The following is an 18,244-nucleotide window of genomic DNA, read 5'->3' as shown; positions in this document are numbered from 1 at the left end:
AGACTCCAATTACCATCAATTTAATTTTCTATGCATCAATAAACAGTCCATGAATATATTCTAGATACATTTTCCCCCTTCTTGGATACTTTAGGACATTTCAAAACTCATTAGTAACCATGATGAAGAAATGAAGCACATGGCATTTGGAATAAACCGGTAAAGGAGCTAAATCACTACTGACAACATGATTTAGATTCTGTATATTTCAAATACGCATACTTCCTACGCCACGTTAGTCTTGCTGGTATTTTTAGTTTTACCTCATATAAGCATATTTGATGGAAAGACTGTCCACACTGTGAATTATCACACACGTGATCAGGAATGGCACCATCAAGTTGATAGGCATAACAAATTCCGCAATCCATAGAAAAATCCTTCAAAAGAAATACTTATAAGCATATGTGTTCAAAATTTACAAGGTGAAATTTAAAAAAAAAAACGAATATGGTATTAGATATTACATTTTTATAAAATATTTATAAAGGTTAACTATATTGCTAAATTATAGAAAATACAGTCTATTAAACACCTTAGAAAAGCTACTTGTAGAAGAGTGCTTCCTTTTTCCAGTAAATAATACAGATGTACTAAAAAAGTCTATTTTTGGCTGACAAGATGCTTGGGCTTAAGTAACGTTCCCAATTCGTACATCAATATAATGCCACTACAGTACGTAAAGACAGGAAATGACATTCCCTAGTGACTAGTTACAGAATTTTGAAGTTTGGTATAAAGGCAAAGGAAAAAAACATCCCCACCACTTCAGTAGTCTACATCCTCAGCAGCTTTGTCAAAAATCAGTTCTAAGTTTGTTTTTGCTGTGTAGTGGTGTCTATTCAATTTTTAAAAACTGTACTGCCATCCTTCACAAACACTTCTATCAAGCTAATTAAAACTTTATTTCAGTCACCCATAAGCTGACAGTATAGAAAATCCAAACATCTCATTAGCTACATTGGACCTATCCCCTTTTTTTAATACAGATGTCTGTCATTAATCACTTTACTGCTACGAAGACCATGAAAAAATATACTTATAACCACCAATGAAGGTTAAGAAGTTCTTCGATGCAACTGTTGCTTACAGTTCAGAAGTCTGTAATATTCTTCCAGTTCCTTTCCTTTCAGCCCCATTTTTCTTCTAGTGTTTAAAAGAACACTTAACTTTCATTACGCAACACTGGAATATCAAAGCACTGATAAAACTTACAGATTTTTCCAGGATAGCACGAGCTGGAAAATCAATTTCTAAAACATCTTTCAAATTTTGTAACAGACTATTTTCTGGATCCCTAAAAGCATGAAAAAAATTGTTACTAATTTGTAAAATCATTAAAAAGTAAGAATTATATGGCAAAGATACCTACCACAAATGTATGTTTCTGCTCAGCTTAATTCCCAGGGGTTTTATCACTTAAAATATTAAAGAAAAAAGTTTAATAATTTAAGGTTTGCTGCTCATTTTGTAAGTCACATTTGGCACAGAATTTCTTTTTATTGAGCTTAACTGACAATACTGTATTACAGTTTTAGGTGTACAGCAGAATGATTTGGCATATGTGTACACTGCAAAATGATTACCACACATTCACATCTATCACCATGCAGTTAAATTTTTTACATGGGTAACTTTTAAGATCTATTCTCTCAGCAACTTTGAAATACATGTAATATTGTTAATTACAGGATTTGTTTCCTAACCACCTCAATAAAATACCTAAATCATATATATTATATATTCTAAAAACACAGAAATACATAGTTCAAAATTAGACATTTTCATTTAAAATAACTACCATTAATACGTTAATAGAACACTATTTAATTACAGTGGTAGACAAAGATTTTGTGATCTGTTAAAAACGTTTAAGCCTGAGGTCTCATACCATGGTCAGCTCCAAGAAAGCAGCACTCAGGAAGCATAGTAGGATGTCTGGGGTCTACCTCTATATTTATCGAAGCATTATTCCCTAGAATAAAAGAAAATTAAAGCTTTTAGGAGTAGTATAGTGATGTCATAAAACAAAAACTAAAGGAGTATCTGGGTACTTATTTCACTGAATACCCAAGGAAAGATTAACCAGTTGTTTAATGTACAGTTTTTTATAAAGGTAAATAAAATATATTAGTAATTCAATTTAACTAAAAGAAGTAAATTTTAAAATTTTGATCATGATTAAAGACTTGGGAATCCTAAGTTTCAAAAAACAGCCAATCCATAAGTTAATATAGACTGAAATTCTGGGCAGAATTCTATTGAAGTTTAAATTAAAAATTTCTATAGAGTGACAGAAGGTCTTTAATATAAAAATTCCAAATCACAAGTTTAAGAAATAAAGATCTAAATGACATCATGACTTTCTTGAAAAGTAACAGAAGAAACATAAAAGACTAAAAATAGAACTAATGGTAAAAATAAATGTTTAGGATTTGAGTTTTATGAAGTTTTATGAAAACATTTTCTGAATTTTTTTTAATCACCATGTGAAGCTTTCCTATATAAGTTCAGAGTTCAATTCATGTTAATTTTTTTGGAAACTATTCTTTTAATAACAAAAACAACTTAGTTTGCAGAATCTAAGAAAAAGGTATTTCTACTTGGCACTAAATTCTTCCATAAATTTTAACTGTAGTATAGTACAAATTTCATAAATTTACTGCTGTTTTTTGAAGGCACATCGTATAAGGTTAGTACATGTAGTTTAAGGTTAATCTGGATTTCATTTTTATGGTAAAAATGTCTTAATAAGTTCTGTAAACCACAGCGTAAGCCTTTGGCCAAAGTTGGCAACAATATAAATAGAATTATTACAGATCTAGCAAGAAGGTAATCAAAGTAAAATAGAAAATGAGTACAAGTAATTCAATGAGAAAAACAAAATTACAAAAAGTTAACTTATGATCTCATTGGTTAATGCATTTTTTACCATAAATATAAATTCCACGTTAGCCTTCGGCAATGTCATCTTCTAATGGCTCCAGAAAGTACTTTCACTTAACAACAATAACTGTATTAACTAATTTTTTGATTAATTTGCTGAAAACTTGGTCCTAAAAAGGCTAATCAATGCCTGAAGGAAAAGAGGTAAATATTGAAAGAGTGACTAAAAACCAGGTTGTTTATGCTGAAGGATGAGAAATATAGTAAAAAGTATATTTAATCATAACCTGATAAAAGTAATTAGTTTAACGGGACCATTAAGATAATAAATTACACTTCTCTGAAGAAAATGTTTTCATTTTAGTATCTACTTGTTCACAAATATCCTGTAATTTGGTTAATTATTCCAAATTAAATACTGTTAAGACTTCCTCAAACTGGGTGAGTAACAGCACTATCTGTAGAACTGCTGCAAAATTATACTTTACTCTTCTCGTAAGAACATGCCACACTTTTCCCCGGATAATCTATCATGCCTGAGTAGAAACTATAAAAACTGCTAATTTGGATATGACTGACATCAGAATTCCAAAATATCCTTCATAACTATGGTATTTACTGTGAACTCAAATATAGTCTAAGACATCTAAAATCTGGAGAGGCTAAATTCTAAAACTGACTTCATGTACTGCCTGCTCATAATGAGAATACATAGAACAAGCATTTCATAGTAAAGAGTATGGTAATACTGCAAGGAATGTATTTATGGTTATTCCACATCTTACTGCTTTCATGTATTTAAAGAAAATACTTAAAACATATTCACTTATTTTTTGCAGTTTTCTGTTTACTCTTCGGTGTGTGCACGGCCCACTTCAGGTTCTTTTACACTCCTCTATATTTTTGTCAGAAAATATCACCAGACTTGTTCATACTAATCTTAACTAGTTTCACAGGTAAGACTTAAGTATTTCTAACATAGTTTTCTTCCCTAAGTAATCAAAGTTTTGAAAAACCTGTCCAACTATTTCCGTGCTAATTAAAAGCTAATTAAACACTATCTCTGAATGCTACTTGCATTGATTGGATCATCACCTTTTATAATGAAACACCTCAGTACTTGCCCTTTCTACCTGAAATATTTACATTTAAATGCATGGTAATAAAAGAAATCACAGTTCATCCCCAAAAGTTTTAATACTTGACTTCATACAAAAAAAATTTCACCGAGAGTCCAATGTCATCTTATATTCATTTTCATAAGTCATACAAAATATAATCAAACAGCTAAATAAAAAAAAAAACTCTCCTTAATCTTTTTTTCCCCTACCTAATGCAATTCTGCGTGCAGTCGCACCCCGCGTAGGTCTTTCTGGCTCAAGTACCCAAGTCTTCTCATCAATTTCATCCATAACATCCCAGAATGCCTTCAGTGATTCTAATGCTGCCAAAAACTGACTATGAATGCTTATTAAGGAGCTCTGTGAAAAGACAGGTGAGGGCTGAGTGAGTTGTTTGACACTCCATCAACAGCAGATAATCTTTCACTTAAAATACAACTCAATTTAGAAGTTTTAAGCTCTATTTCAGTTAAAACTAGACTCTAGAACACAACCGTCAACTCTCCCGACTTCATCTCTCTTCACCACTACCAATATTAACAGTATTCTTTTTGATTATCACTGGACTGTGCACTTATCAAGAAAGAACTTTTTTAAAAACTATATTTTTATTCTGATGTATTTTGTACCATTATGTATGGAAAAATAACACAAGAAGGTATGTATATACAACTTTCTTAACATATATAATATATATTTAGCATAGTGTCCATAAATTTTATTATGAAAATAGTTTTATTTTTGCCCAGTTATCAAGTTAAATGCAGTGCTAGTTGTAATTTCATTAAATTACTTTTAAACATTATTACTAAATGCAGACTTAACTAGGCAAAGAGTATGAAAAGGTTTTACACATTTTTTTAAAGAATTCAAACAAATTACAAACAAGACTTGTTCGCACGTTAAACTTTTAGCCAATCTCTGAATTTAGCATTTCAGACATTAATCCTTTACGGGAGTTAAATACATTTTCACTAAATGGTAAGAACTAAAGCCATCACCGATTTTAAAAATCAATTCATAATTACTTTCAAAGTAAACAGCTTCTCATAAAATAATGTAATACAGTTAAAAGATACAACTAAATATATAAAAAGCAAGCAAAACTTTAACAGTTTAGAAAAGAATTAAGGAATTTATTTATTGTTTCAAATAAGCAAAATATATTTAAAAAGTCACTGAAAATACTACAAATATATTCATCCAAAAGAACTGATACAAACCAACAATGCAAGAATATGATACACCCTGAGTAAGATGAAAATAGTGAACTCACTTCCTTACTGTATTTTGTACTTAAATTCTTAAAACCCAGTCAGGGTTTATATGTAGATGGATTCATTGCTCAGTTTCACAAAGCTAGTTTCAACTCTTCTAACCTTCTATACACAGAAAAAAGTTGAGTAGGAACTAGAGCTTAATGTCTGAAAATAACCTTTTAGGACACTGAGGGTAGAAGATTCTCTTCTGATATACCATCCTTCTCTACAAGTTTAGATGCCAGAATCCAGAAATCAGAAAACTAAATTTCCAAGTATTTTTTTAAACTATGAGCTGCACTTTATTTCCTCTTTCACTGAATGCACCACCATTCTCTAGATACCTAAATAAGAAACAAGTTTTGATCCCTGTAGATTTCCTCTTATACCTAATAAATTCAGTAAGTTAACATAAGACCTAAGTCTATATTTAACATATTTCTTAATAACTGTTTATTCTAGTATTATTACATGTTATTAAAATAATCCCCTATTCTTATTTCCATATTCACACTTTCCATCCTTGAGTTCAACTACCTTACTGCAGAGTATTCTATCTAAAATATAAAACCAAACATAACAGTTGCCCTCTTAGAACCATTCAAACCAACACTGGAACTGGATTTTTTCCCCTGTAGTCATAGGCCCCTGAGGCCTGTTATTTACATTGTGATTACATTGATTTTTTTGTATTCCGCAAACCTTATCATAATTTCCTGGTTTACAATAAACAGTTGAAGTGCAGTTGTTCTCAAAGCCGTATTTTCTTTTTTGTGATGCTACCACGTAATGAAAACAACACAAGTACCAGAGGCTATTCAATAAATTTAAGTAAACTGAGCTATTTGACATAAAAAAATAATCACTGATGACCTGCATCATTCTATTTATTAAGGCCACCATTATTTACAAGTAGCTTGCAAATTATGTTTTGTTATTAGTGATTAAAACCACAGTTCTCTATCATGGCTTGCAATTAATATTGTTTAATATGTAGGCATAGATATGTTTACATAAAGTAAATTGAAATACTTTCTGTGGGTACATCTACTAGTCCAAGGTTCAGTAAACATCTATGACCATTCCCAAATTTGTTTAGGCCAGATGGAGAAGTCCAGAACTACTCAGCCATCTCTATACAGATGATAACTCTATGGCTGTCTAACCCACACAGCATACTCGGATTGCTCCAAGCTGATCTCATCATCTTCCCAGAGAAATAACCCCTTCCTGCTGGTTTTTTTCTTAGTGAAAGGGGATGCTACTTGCCCTATTACTCAAACAAGGAATCTAAGCACAGTTTCAAGTAGATTACTAAGTTAACTTTCTGACTGAATTTCCTTCCTTTCATCATAGCTCTCTAAAATTATTATTTACATTGTAATTAAATTGACTTTTGTATTCTGTAAATCTAATACTACAATTTATTTGCTTATAATAAAATAGTCATTATTAGATGCAAACATAATCATCAAATTTCTGGGCAGTATGTTGGGATTTTTTTTAGTAGCTTTATTCAGATATAATTGATAAAGAAAAGCACATATTTAATGTGTACAAGTTGACAGATAGAAAAGAGGTATAAATGGAAAGGTAAGTGTTAAAGCAAGTATGGTAAATGTTAACTGTAGAATCTGGGTGGTGTATATATGAATATTCACCATAAACATTTTTAATGTTTCTGTATGTTTGAAACTTAAAATATTGGGGGGAATTATATAACTCATGTGAGTTATTATAACCAAGAAAGTTAATTAAAATTATTTTTTCTGAATTAGGTTATGGACTTTTCTTTTCAAATATTCAATAACTGATCTCTTTACATAAATCTTTAAATCTCTATATATTTAAAGCCATCTCCAAAACAAAACACAAATATATCTTCTGGGAAAAGCAGCTCACTGTATAAGGCAAGTTATAATCTTTGCAATGTCTGTGATAGGCATTCTTAGCCAGAGAATAATAAGGTTGGGTTAAAAAATGCATCTTTATATTCTCTAAGTAAAATTTAGTATTTCCTTCAACTATGGATATAGATACCAAACTACAGAAATGGTATCAGTACCTGTAACTTTCTCTACAATTAAAAATCATATTGCATTCACTTTAACTTAGAGAACTTAAACACTAATATTGAGATTTGATTCTCAGCCATTCCTTTTTTTCTTTCTGGTGGTGTTTTTTTGTTTCTCTCTTTTTTTTTAATTGGCATATAGTCAGTTTACAATGTTTTGTCAATTTTTGATGTGCAGCATAATGTTTCAGCCATACATATACATACACAAATTCCTTTTTAATTGATCTTGTTTCAATGCAGCATTGGCATTGGGAATTTTAAAAGCTCCCCAAGTGATTCTAACGTGCCGACAAAGTTAAGAACCACAAGTGGAACAATGAAGAACAGCCATCCTTATTACAGTCTAAATGTTACCAGAGTCACATTTCTAAGATTCAAGCTAATGAGGGAAAATAAAGGTATCCTTAAGAATGTTTACATCATAATGTTAATTTCAGTGTTTTTTCACTATTAACATTTAAAATATTTTATTTTTGCAACCAGTTTTGAAATTTTGAGGGAGTATACAATAAATCTGTAAAAATGGAATGTATTTTATAAAGTTAGACCTATGGAAAAAGTTTTATTTTGTTGTACATGGTTTTAAGTGGAAGATGTCTGGGTCAAGAATCAAAGAATGCTTGTCCTCATTTACATATACTAAGTTACACAAAATCTAATTAAGTAAATACTACAAAAATGAATTATGTCTTAATTCAATCCAGCAAATATAAAGTGTCTAGTAAGTGTTATGCTCTATAGGAGATACTTTTTCTAATCTAAGAAAATATAAGATGCAATACAGTATGTTAATTAAGATCACAGACTTGTAGTCAAATCTTGAATCTCATTCCTAGATTCACTACTTCAAACTAGTTGCATCTTTCTCAGTAAATTAATCTCATTTGGCATCTGTAATATATAAATACTGTTAATCCTTTTAAGATTTGAGTGAGATAATGTATATGAAATGCTAAATGCTCAGCGTACTGTGTATGTTTAAAAATTGACAGCATTATTAAAAGACGTATGATCCCCACGTAGAGAAATTCACAGCCCATGAAAACTGTATCATATTAGACAAAGGATTAACACCCTTAATATAAAAGGGTTAGTGAAAATCAATAAAAAATTCATATATATTTAAAAATGGAGGACAGAGTTTCCTAGAGAAAAAATTCACATAATAAAAAAATACTCAGCCTAAGTTCAGACATTATACCTCTAATGCAAAATTTCAGGGTAAGAGAAAGAGAAAAGGTGAGCAAAGCCTCAAAGCTGCAGGATGGTGAGAAAAATGAGGTCTACTGGACGGGAGTCTGCTTTCCGACAGTAGCTTTTCCTTTAATACCTGACGTAGCTCAGTTCCACCGTACAGCTTCTCTCTTATAGCACTCCCGTTCCTAGTCACTGCTCTATCACTAACGAGGTGAGCATTCAGTAGGTCATACAGGACCATGATACATGCCCTTAACCCATCCCAGAATAATCAAAAGTGGGTTTGTTCTGATTCAGGCCCAATGATTTTGTTCCAAGACTTCACTGATTCCTGGGCAGTATGGTTTTAAAACAACCCTTTTTATGACAACTTTTATTTTCTTCTTTGTACTTTTCCATACTTCCAACAATAACACAATTATCTGTATAATCATAAAAGTATATGTAGAAATAGGAATAAATGGTCTGTTAGTCATCCTTTCATTTCATGCCATGTACAGTATAGTGAAAAATACACTAAACTTAACTCAATGAAACTAGTATTTCAGCTGTCTATCAGGACTGTGTTAGGATCTCTCATACAAAGACAGAAGAATCCAGTTCACCAAAAGGTCACCATTCTAATCCTGATGGGTAACAAAGTATTTGATCAAGACATACTGCCTCTTGAAGCTTTAACACTGTATAAATGGGAGTGTGAGGAAGATTAAGTTCTAAGGTGACCACCAGCTCTAAAAGTTGATAACTCTGACTTTGAAAATCCATAAAGTAGGTGATTCCGTCCACTTAAAAATATGTATTTCCTCTCAAGATGCCAAGTACTGTAACATACTCCCATGTATTTCTAAATCAAGTTTATAAACATATTTCTCATTCAAATTATATAAATATAAATAATTTATGATTCACTGTAGAGCAATCATTTCCTCTTGAATCAAAAGAACTTTCATACCAGACTCAAAATATTTGGATTACATTACACTTTATATTCCCATGTATTTAAGGGGAGAAGCCAAAGATGCATTACACAACTACTATTATTTTCTAAAATATAGGGGAAAAATTTCAGTCTTCCAAAACTTTTGGAATAGGTTTGAAACCACAGATTTCTAGTAGGAATAGCAAGGTAATTATATAGCTTGAATAAGATGAAAATCTAAAAAGTAGATCCAGAATACTGCAACTGGTTAATTCATTAATCAAAGGAAAATGCCATTCTTTTTTGCATATACACATAATACCATGATTAAAAGAAATAAAATGGAGAAAAAAAGATGTAAGAAAGAAAAGAAACTGCAACTGCAGAATGAAAACAATCAGCAGCAAAACAAAACAAAAATTAACTAATTTAAAAAAATAACACACAGAAAAGGTTTAGTGCTCCAAAAGCAATGAACTGTCTTGCAGAGAAGAAAAGTACCCCCGTAACCAAGATAATAATGCAGAAGCCTCTCATCTAAGCTGTGCTGTGGTGAGAAGGGGTAGGATGGAATGCCAACCCCTTATCCTTAAAGCATCAAAAAAAAAAAAAAAAAAGAGACATTCTGAGAAAGGTAGAAAACATAAACAAGGTGAAAAGAGTACATGCCATTCTACCTACTCCAAAGATTTGCCACACACTATGTTGAAGGCATACTAATCACAACATTATTTTATCTATGTTTCTTTCAGTCCAGCTGACTATTTTTATATGGGGTAGGGCAGTGACAGGAAAAAAAGCACAGACTAACCACTAGACATTGGAAAACTACATCTATAACATTACATGCACTGGGAGCACGAGAGCTAAGTTTAACGGGAGATGTTCACTAAATAAAATGATGTACAATCTTCCTCTGTGAAATACAAAGGTCAGAAGAATAAAAAGAATGTATTTATCTCAAAGAAAAAAATTGGCATCTCGACATGATTTGAAAACAGGAGGCATAAAGATATGAAGAGATCAATTTAATGTTAGGTTCACCTAAGGCATTTAATGAAATTCTCGGCACTGAAATCAGGATACCTGGGCTGTTCTGTATATAGGCTTCTCAGTCAGCAGACCTGATGAGATCTGGTGAGATCCCTGCATTGGTTCACTGAAAATTTCTGAACACAACTGAAGAGATTTCTGAACAGTCTGCTCAGTGTGACAGACTTGGCATTTAAACCCTGAGATCTTGAACCATTAGAAAGTTATCCACTCAAATGTCACCAAATCATGACCTTACCAAAAAATTAAAAGGCATATTCTATTTCCTAACTAGTTTTAAAATGCAGAAATACAGTCTGTTTTGGAAATGCTTGCCAATTTTCATTGCTGTAAAGTGTGATGAATGAAGTATCCCAATATTTGAGCAGGAGAAGAGCAAGTTGGTTATTGTTCATGCTTAATAAACAATCAGAAAACTATGTTATATCAGCATTCTACAAAAATCTCGAAGGGTATCACATTTTCTTATGAAACATAGCCAATAGGGAAGCAGATGAAAATGTTCTTACTAGCTCCATGGCTGAGAGGGTGTATATTAAGTGAAAGAAATGAGTGGTCTGGTTTCCACTGTCACCACCCACTGATGAATTTTTTATACGCTTAAGCCTAAAAACTCTTTTCAACTCATTCAGTACATTACTGAAGTGCATTACTGAAATGTTAAAAAAAATTGATATTTGACAAAGAAACTAGGTAAATAAGTACAAGCTAAGAAGTTAGTGGCTATAGTCCACTGTTACATAGAAGCTGCATAAAATTGTTCAAATGGTGGTGCTAAGTCAAAGGAAGCTGATGGCAACTCTTTGTTTTATAAATTGAGTTCTAAAAGGGCCTGCCAAGTTATAATGCTTTTAGATCACATATAGCTTGCACAAGGTTTGTTCAATCTTGAAAAAAACAAATCAAGCAAAAGGCAACTATCAGGATTTTTTTTTAAGGAGGTAAATTTCAATTAGAAGCACAAAGTCTACACAGGAACACATCCTTTTTAAAAATAAAGTGTGTCAATCTACACATGGCAAGGGTCCCAGAGGGAGAAGAAAGAGCAAAGGGGAATGAAAAGGTATTTGAAGAAATCATGACCGAAAACTTCCCCAAACTAACGTTTCATTGTTTAGATTTTATGTTAAGTTTATGATTCATTTTGAGTTGATTTTTATAATGAGCTGAATTTCATCATTTTTTGCATACAGCAAATTACTTCAGTCCTATTTACTAAAAAGACTGTCTTTCCTCCACTGAACTGTTTTTACACCTTCACTGAAAACAGTTATATGTATATACAGTTCTATAGGTGTATTTCTAAATTCTCTATTCCAGTGATCTATTTGTCATATTTTATATTAATACTACATTGTCTTGATAGATAGGTTAGTCTTAAAGGTAAATTTGTAAGTCTTGAAATCAGGTGTTATTAGTTCTCCAATTTTCTCCTTTTTCAGTTTTTTGGATTATTTAAGCTCTTTGCATTTCCAAATTAATTTCAGAATCATTTTTTCAATTAAAAAAAATCCGCTGGGATTTTGATTGGGATTGCACTGAATCCATAGATCAATATAGAGAGAAGTGACTGACAACAATGTGGTCTTCTAATCCATGAATATGGTTTATCTCTCCATTAACTCAGGTCTTTATTCAAAAGATTTGCAGACACTTCACGAAGATACATGGATGACAAGCATTTAATATGTTCAACGTCACTGGTCATTAAAGAAATACAAATTAAAATCATAATGAGCTACCCATTATAATGGCTAAGATGAAAATGATAGGACATACCACATGCCAGCAAGGATGCAGAAAAACAGGAACCCTCAAGCACTATTCCGGAGAATGTTAAAGGGCACAACCACTTTGGAAAACTGTTCAGCAGTTTCTCAAAAAGTTAAATACACCCTTCCTATGTGACCTAGCCATTCCACCCCTAGGTATTTGCCAAAGAGAAATGGAAGCCTATGTTCATATAATGGCATTCACACAATGTTCACAGTAGCTTTATTTGTAACAGTCAAATCCTGAAAACAAGTCATGTGTCCATCAACAGGTAAATGAACAATACCTGGCACATTCATACAAAGGAGTACTACTCAGCATAAAACAATGAACTATGACTGCATGCTACAACACTGACAAATCTCTAAGTATGCTGAGGAAAGAAGCCTCAAATAGAAAGATTCATAGAATTATGTAAAATTCCAGAAGACATCGGTGGTTGCCTAGGAATCAAGGGGCACAAGAGGGCCAGAATGGTGGGACAAAAAAGGGGAAGGGGGAAACCTCGTTGATGTGGAAATGTTTATTATCTTGATTGTGGGATTGATTTCATGGGGGTAAACATTTGTCAAAGCTCATCAGATTGTGCACTTTAAATATGTTCAGTTTATCGTATATCAATTATACCTCAATAAAGCTGTTTAAAAAAAACACTCATTCTGATTTCTGGACAGTAATGGATCTACATAGCAGTACCTTCTCTGAAGTAGATTTCTCAACATTTAGAAGCTAAAAAAATTACTAAATAGCAGTATTCCTAATAGAAAGGACTAAGGCAGAAGAGTAACTTCATAAACCCACCACTTAGAGAATAAAATTTTATCACTTTTACATGTATATATAGATATATAAAATGTGTATATATTGGAGAAGGAAGGAGGAAGGATATATCTGGGAACTAAGATGTTAGCTATTCCCCCATAACTGTTATTAAATTATGTTAAACTAGGAAAGCACTTAAGCAGAGAAGTGTGAACACTGCCAATCTCAAAATGTAACGCTTATTATCTTTAAAAGCATTTTGTTACTTTTATAATACCTGAAGTGATATAATAATGTCAGTCACTTAACCAGATCTTAGAGCATAATATCTTCATCTTAAGTACTATTATTTCCAGTATTTTAATAATTTTCTTGCAGTCCTGGAATGTGATCTTTTGTGCTCTGATGACACTTAAATTAATAGCATAATTTTCTGGTACTTGCAACAGTTGCTTTCCATTCTGATTTTTTTATACTTTCCTATAATATGTGCAGATAAATCCTCTAATAATCATTTTTGTCTTTATCTCAGAGGAATTCAAAAGGCTTCAATAGAATAAGGGAATATCAAGAGATTAAACTTTTAAAGAAATGTAATTTTAATATTAATTGCAATATTCCCAATCAGATATCTTTAAAGAGATATATCTCTTAAATACAGTTCATTTCATCTTATTTGCAAGCTTCATTAATGTTCTCAACTCTTTCTATAGGTATCTCAATAAATAAATCTATTTAATCAAACGTTATTCTGTCACACAATCCATAAAGAATGCATCACCTCTTCTTTTTTTTTTGTACTATAACTGACTACTGATGATTTAAAAGATTTGCTACTATTTTTAAGTCATGTGGAGAGTATATCTGCCCACAAAGTTAAATGAAATATATTCAATGTGTAGCCATCACAGAATGACTATAGCAATTCTATTAACAAAAAAGATAAGGGATGGAGGGAAAGAGAATGGAAGGGAGGGAGAGAGGAAAGAAAGGAGGGAGGAATAAATACCTGTCAAGTTTATGTTGAAAATGAGTAGGCACTTCCAGTCCAGTCCTAAACTAGCCTATATTGTAGACGATTATTAAAAAAAAAAATCAAGCCAATCAGTAGAGGATTCTGGGTAGATGCCTGAGTAGAAAGCACCAAGGACCTATATCCCAATGTAGACAACAAATGTGCTGACAGAAATCTGTCCGATGTAACTACTGTGGAACTCTGGAGTCTACGGAAGGCTTGCAACTTTGGTCAATTTCAGCTCTGAGCTTCCCAGGGGCTACCCATCACCCAGCTCCCAGCCCCATGACAGGCAGCCCTGCACACACACACAGCTTATAGGAGCCGGAGTGCGCAAAAAGGACCTGTCTTTCAAATATCTGGGATCTGTGCTCTGATGGCAGAATACTGCTTCTAATCTCAGAGAAATGAACAAAACCGCAGTTGGACATTGTTGCTGAACCTCCTCCCACCACTGCAAGTCCCTCCCTCTCCTGCAGAAATGTCTGGCAGAGTATTTAGGAAGACGGGGCTCTTTTTTTTCTTTTCTACCCTCGTCTTCATTTTCCCCTTTTGAGTGTCAGACATTAAAGACTATAATAACATTCAAAAGCAGCTCAACTGGGATGAGTGAAATGGATGAGGAATGTTAAGAAGTACAAACGTCCAGTTACAAAATAAATGAGTCATGAGGATAAAATGTACAGTGCGGAGAATATAGTCAATAATATTGTAATATCTTTGTATGGTGATAAGACAGTGACTAAACTTAGTGATCATTTTGCAATGCACAGAAATGCTGAATGACTATGTTGTGTATAATAGTGTTGTAGGTCAATTACACTTCAAACAAACAAACTCATAGAAAAAGAGATCATATTTGTGGTTACTAGAGGGGAGGGGTGGGTGGAGGAGGAAATAGACGAAGGTGGTCAAAAGGTATATACTTCTAGTGATAAGAAAAGTAAGTATTAGAGATGTAATGTACATGATTGATACAGTTAACACTGCTGTATGTTATATGTGAAAATTGTTAAGAAAGTAAATCCAGGAGTTATCATCATAAGAAGAAAATATTTTTTACTTTCTTTCATTCTGTAAATATATGAGATGATGGATATTCACCAAATTTAACTGTGATAACCATTTGATAACACATACAACTCAAATCATTACGCTGCACAGCTTACACGTACCCAATGCTGTATGTCAACTCAATATCTCAATAAAACTGGAAGAAAAAAAAAAAGCAACTGCCTATACAAGAAAAATCTGGAAGTCACTCTGCATGCCCAGGGAAAGGTACGGGCTCAAAAAGGCCAGAAGACCCAAAGCTTACACCTTAGACTGATTCTGGACACAGAGAAAGCCTACAACAACAACAAAACACACACACACACACACACACAATAGGAGATCCCGATCTTTCCTCACTGGGGAGAGGGGAGAATCCAATTTCTAGAGTTACCGCATTATATAATTAAAATGCCCAGTTTTCAACAATAGCAAAAAAAAAAATTACAGGGCATTAAAAACAAAACAAAACTAATTATTATGTCTAAGAAACAAAGGAAAAAAACTGAAGAAAAGTACACAGAGCCTAAGGGAACTGTGGGACACATCAAGTTGACTAATATATGGACTGTGGAGGTCCCAGAATAAGAGAGGGAAAATGGTAGAGAGAATATCTGGAAGCATGGCTGAAAAACTCCCAAATTTGCTGAAATATACAAATATATACATGCAAGAGGCTCAAAGAACTCCAAGTAAGATGAACTCAAAGGGACACACACTACAACACTATAATCAAGTTTTCAAAAGACAAGGAGAATCTTGAAAGAAGTGAGAAGATCACATACAAGGGATCTTCAAAGACTATTAGCAGATTTTTCATCAGAAACTTTGATGACCAGAAGACAGTGGGTTAATATTAATATTCACAAGTTCTAAAAGAAAAAAAAAAGTCAACCAAAAATCCCATCACTGGCAAAATTACCGTTCATCTGTGTTGGAGAAATAAAGACATCTTTATACAAACAAAAGGAGTCTATTACCATTAGATCTGCCCCACAAAAAATGTTAAAGGAAGTTTAGCAAGTTGAAATGCAAGGACACTAGACAGTAGCATATAGCCCTATGAAAAATAAAGATCTCAGTAAAGGTAAATACATGTGCAGTTATAAAAGTTAGTATTATTATAAAAATGTTTTTACTACACTTGTTTTCTACATGATTTAAGAGACTAAAACATTTTTTAAAACTAAGAATTACTTATCTCAAAGCTGGTTTGACTAACTTTGGTTTGTAACTTCACACTTTGGCTTCCACATAATTTAAAAGACAAATGCATTTAAAATACATCAGTTTGTGAATCTGAGCACATACTATAAAAATAAAATTTAGTGACATCAACAACTGAGGAGAGTGGGTATAGAGCTGTAAAGGACCACAGCTTGTGTATCTTACTGAAGTTAAGCTGGTATAAATTAGAGGGTTATAACTACAGGATGTTAAATGTAATCCTGATGGTAACTACAGAGAAAATAGCTACAGAATATACACAAAAATAATTAACATATGAATTGAAATGTTTCACTCCAAAAAACCAACTGGAACACTAAATAAAATAGTAATACAGGAAATAAGCATCAAAATAACTGTAAGATATACAGAAACAGTAGCAAAATGACAGATTAAGTCCCTCCTTATCAGTAATAACTATAAATGGACTAAACTGTAATTAAAAGACAGAGATTGGTATTGAAAGGGCTATTCTAAACAGAAAAGATGTTAACCAAAAAAAAAAAAAAAAAGGACAGAGATTGGCAGGATAGATTAAAAACACATGATCCAACTATATGCTGTCTACAAAAGACTCACTTTAGATCCACAGACACAAAGAGGTTGAAAGTGAAAGACTGGAAAAAAGACATTCCATGCAGATAATAACCAAAGAAAGTAGGAGTGGCTATGCTAAAGTCAGACAAAATAGACTTTAAATCAAGATAGGTTATAAGAGACAAAGGACATTATATATTAATAAAAGGTCCAATCCAGCAAGAAGATATAACAACTCAATCTTTCATGCAGGTAATAACAGATCAGCAAAACATGAAACAAAAATTAACAGAACTGAAGAGAAACAGCTGTACAGTAACAGTTAGGAGACACTAATACCCTACTCTCAATAACAGAATAAGCAGACAGAAGTAAAGAAATAAAGGACCTGAACAACACAACAAGTCAACAAGATCTAACAGACATAAATAGAACTCTCCACCCAATAACAGAATATACATGTTTCTCAAATGCACATGGAATGTTTTCCAGGACACACCACGTTTTAGGCTACAAAATATTTATCAATAAATTTGAAAAGATAGACATCATATAAAGTATCTTTTCTAACCACAAAAAGATGTAGTTAGAAATCAATAAAAGAAAGAAAATTAGAAAAGTCACAAATATGTGAAAATTAAATAACATACTCTTAAACAAGCAATGGATCAAAGAAGAAATCACAGGAAAATTAGAAAATACTTAAGAGACAAAGGTGAAAACATTCTCTAGAATGTAGAAAAAGCAGTACTAAAAAGAAAATTTATAACTAAATGCACACACTAACAAACAAGAAAGATCTCACATCAACAACCTAACTTAACAACTAAAGGACCAAACTAAGCTTAAACTTAGCAGAAGGAAGGAAAGAAATAATAAAGATTACAGAAGAGATAAGTAAAATAGAGAATAGAAAGACAATAAAGAAAAATCAAGAAAACCAAAAGTCAGTTAGTTATAAAGGTCAACAAGTTGACAAATTTTTAGATGATGGCCTAAGAAAAAAAGAAAGAATTCAAATTACTAGAATCAGATATCAAAGTGGGGATATTACTACCATTCTACAGAAATAAGAATTGTAAGAGAGAACTATGAAAACCTGTATGGTCAACAAACTGGGTAACCTAGATGAAATGAACAAATCCTGAGAAACACAAAACTTTCCAAGACTAAATCACAAAGAACCAGAAAATTTGAATAGAGTAGGGAGATTGAATCATTAATCAAAATATCTTAAAAGAGAAAGCCCTGGACCTGATAGTGTCACTGGTGAATTATATCAAACGTGAAAAAGAACACCAATCCTTCTTAAACTTTCCCAAAAAGCTAAAGAGGGGAAAATACTTTCTAACTCATTTTATAAGA

At 32.4% G+C, this 18,244-nt stretch overlaps 1 protein-coding gene across 2 annotated transcripts in view; it reads right to left on the bottom strand.

The window, feature by feature from the left end:
- Positions 1 to 18,244, bottom strand: part of FANCL (FA complementation group L) — a 62,882-nt gene that overhangs the window by 1,971 nt on the left and 42,667 nt on the right. For both annotated transcript variants that reach the window (XM_006201475.3, XM_072937712.1), the window contains exons 8-12: positions 4,217 to 4,367; positions 1,892 to 1,975; positions 1,373 to 1,418; positions 1,216 to 1,297; positions 264 to 380 (exon numbers count right to left, since the gene is read on the bottom strand). In XM_006201475.3, coding sequence (XP_006201537.3) covers positions 264 to 380; positions 1,216 to 1,297; positions 1,373 to 1,418; positions 1,892 to 1,975; positions 4,217 to 4,367 — 480 coding nt within the window. The remainder of the gene's footprint in view (positions 1 to 263; positions 381 to 1,215; positions 1,298 to 1,372; positions 1,419 to 1,891; positions 1,976 to 4,216; positions 4,368 to 18,244) is intronic.

The sequence above is a fragment of the Vicugna pacos genome, chromosome 15, assembly GCF_048564905.1.
Source record: "Vicugna pacos chromosome 15, VicPac4, whole genome shotgun sequence".
Classification (NCBI taxonomy): Eukaryota; Metazoa; Chordata; class Mammalia; order Artiodactyla; family Camelidae; genus Vicugna; species Vicugna pacos.
Note: the sequence above shows the minus strand (reverse complement) of the source record. Positions and strands in the feature narration are given on the sequence as shown.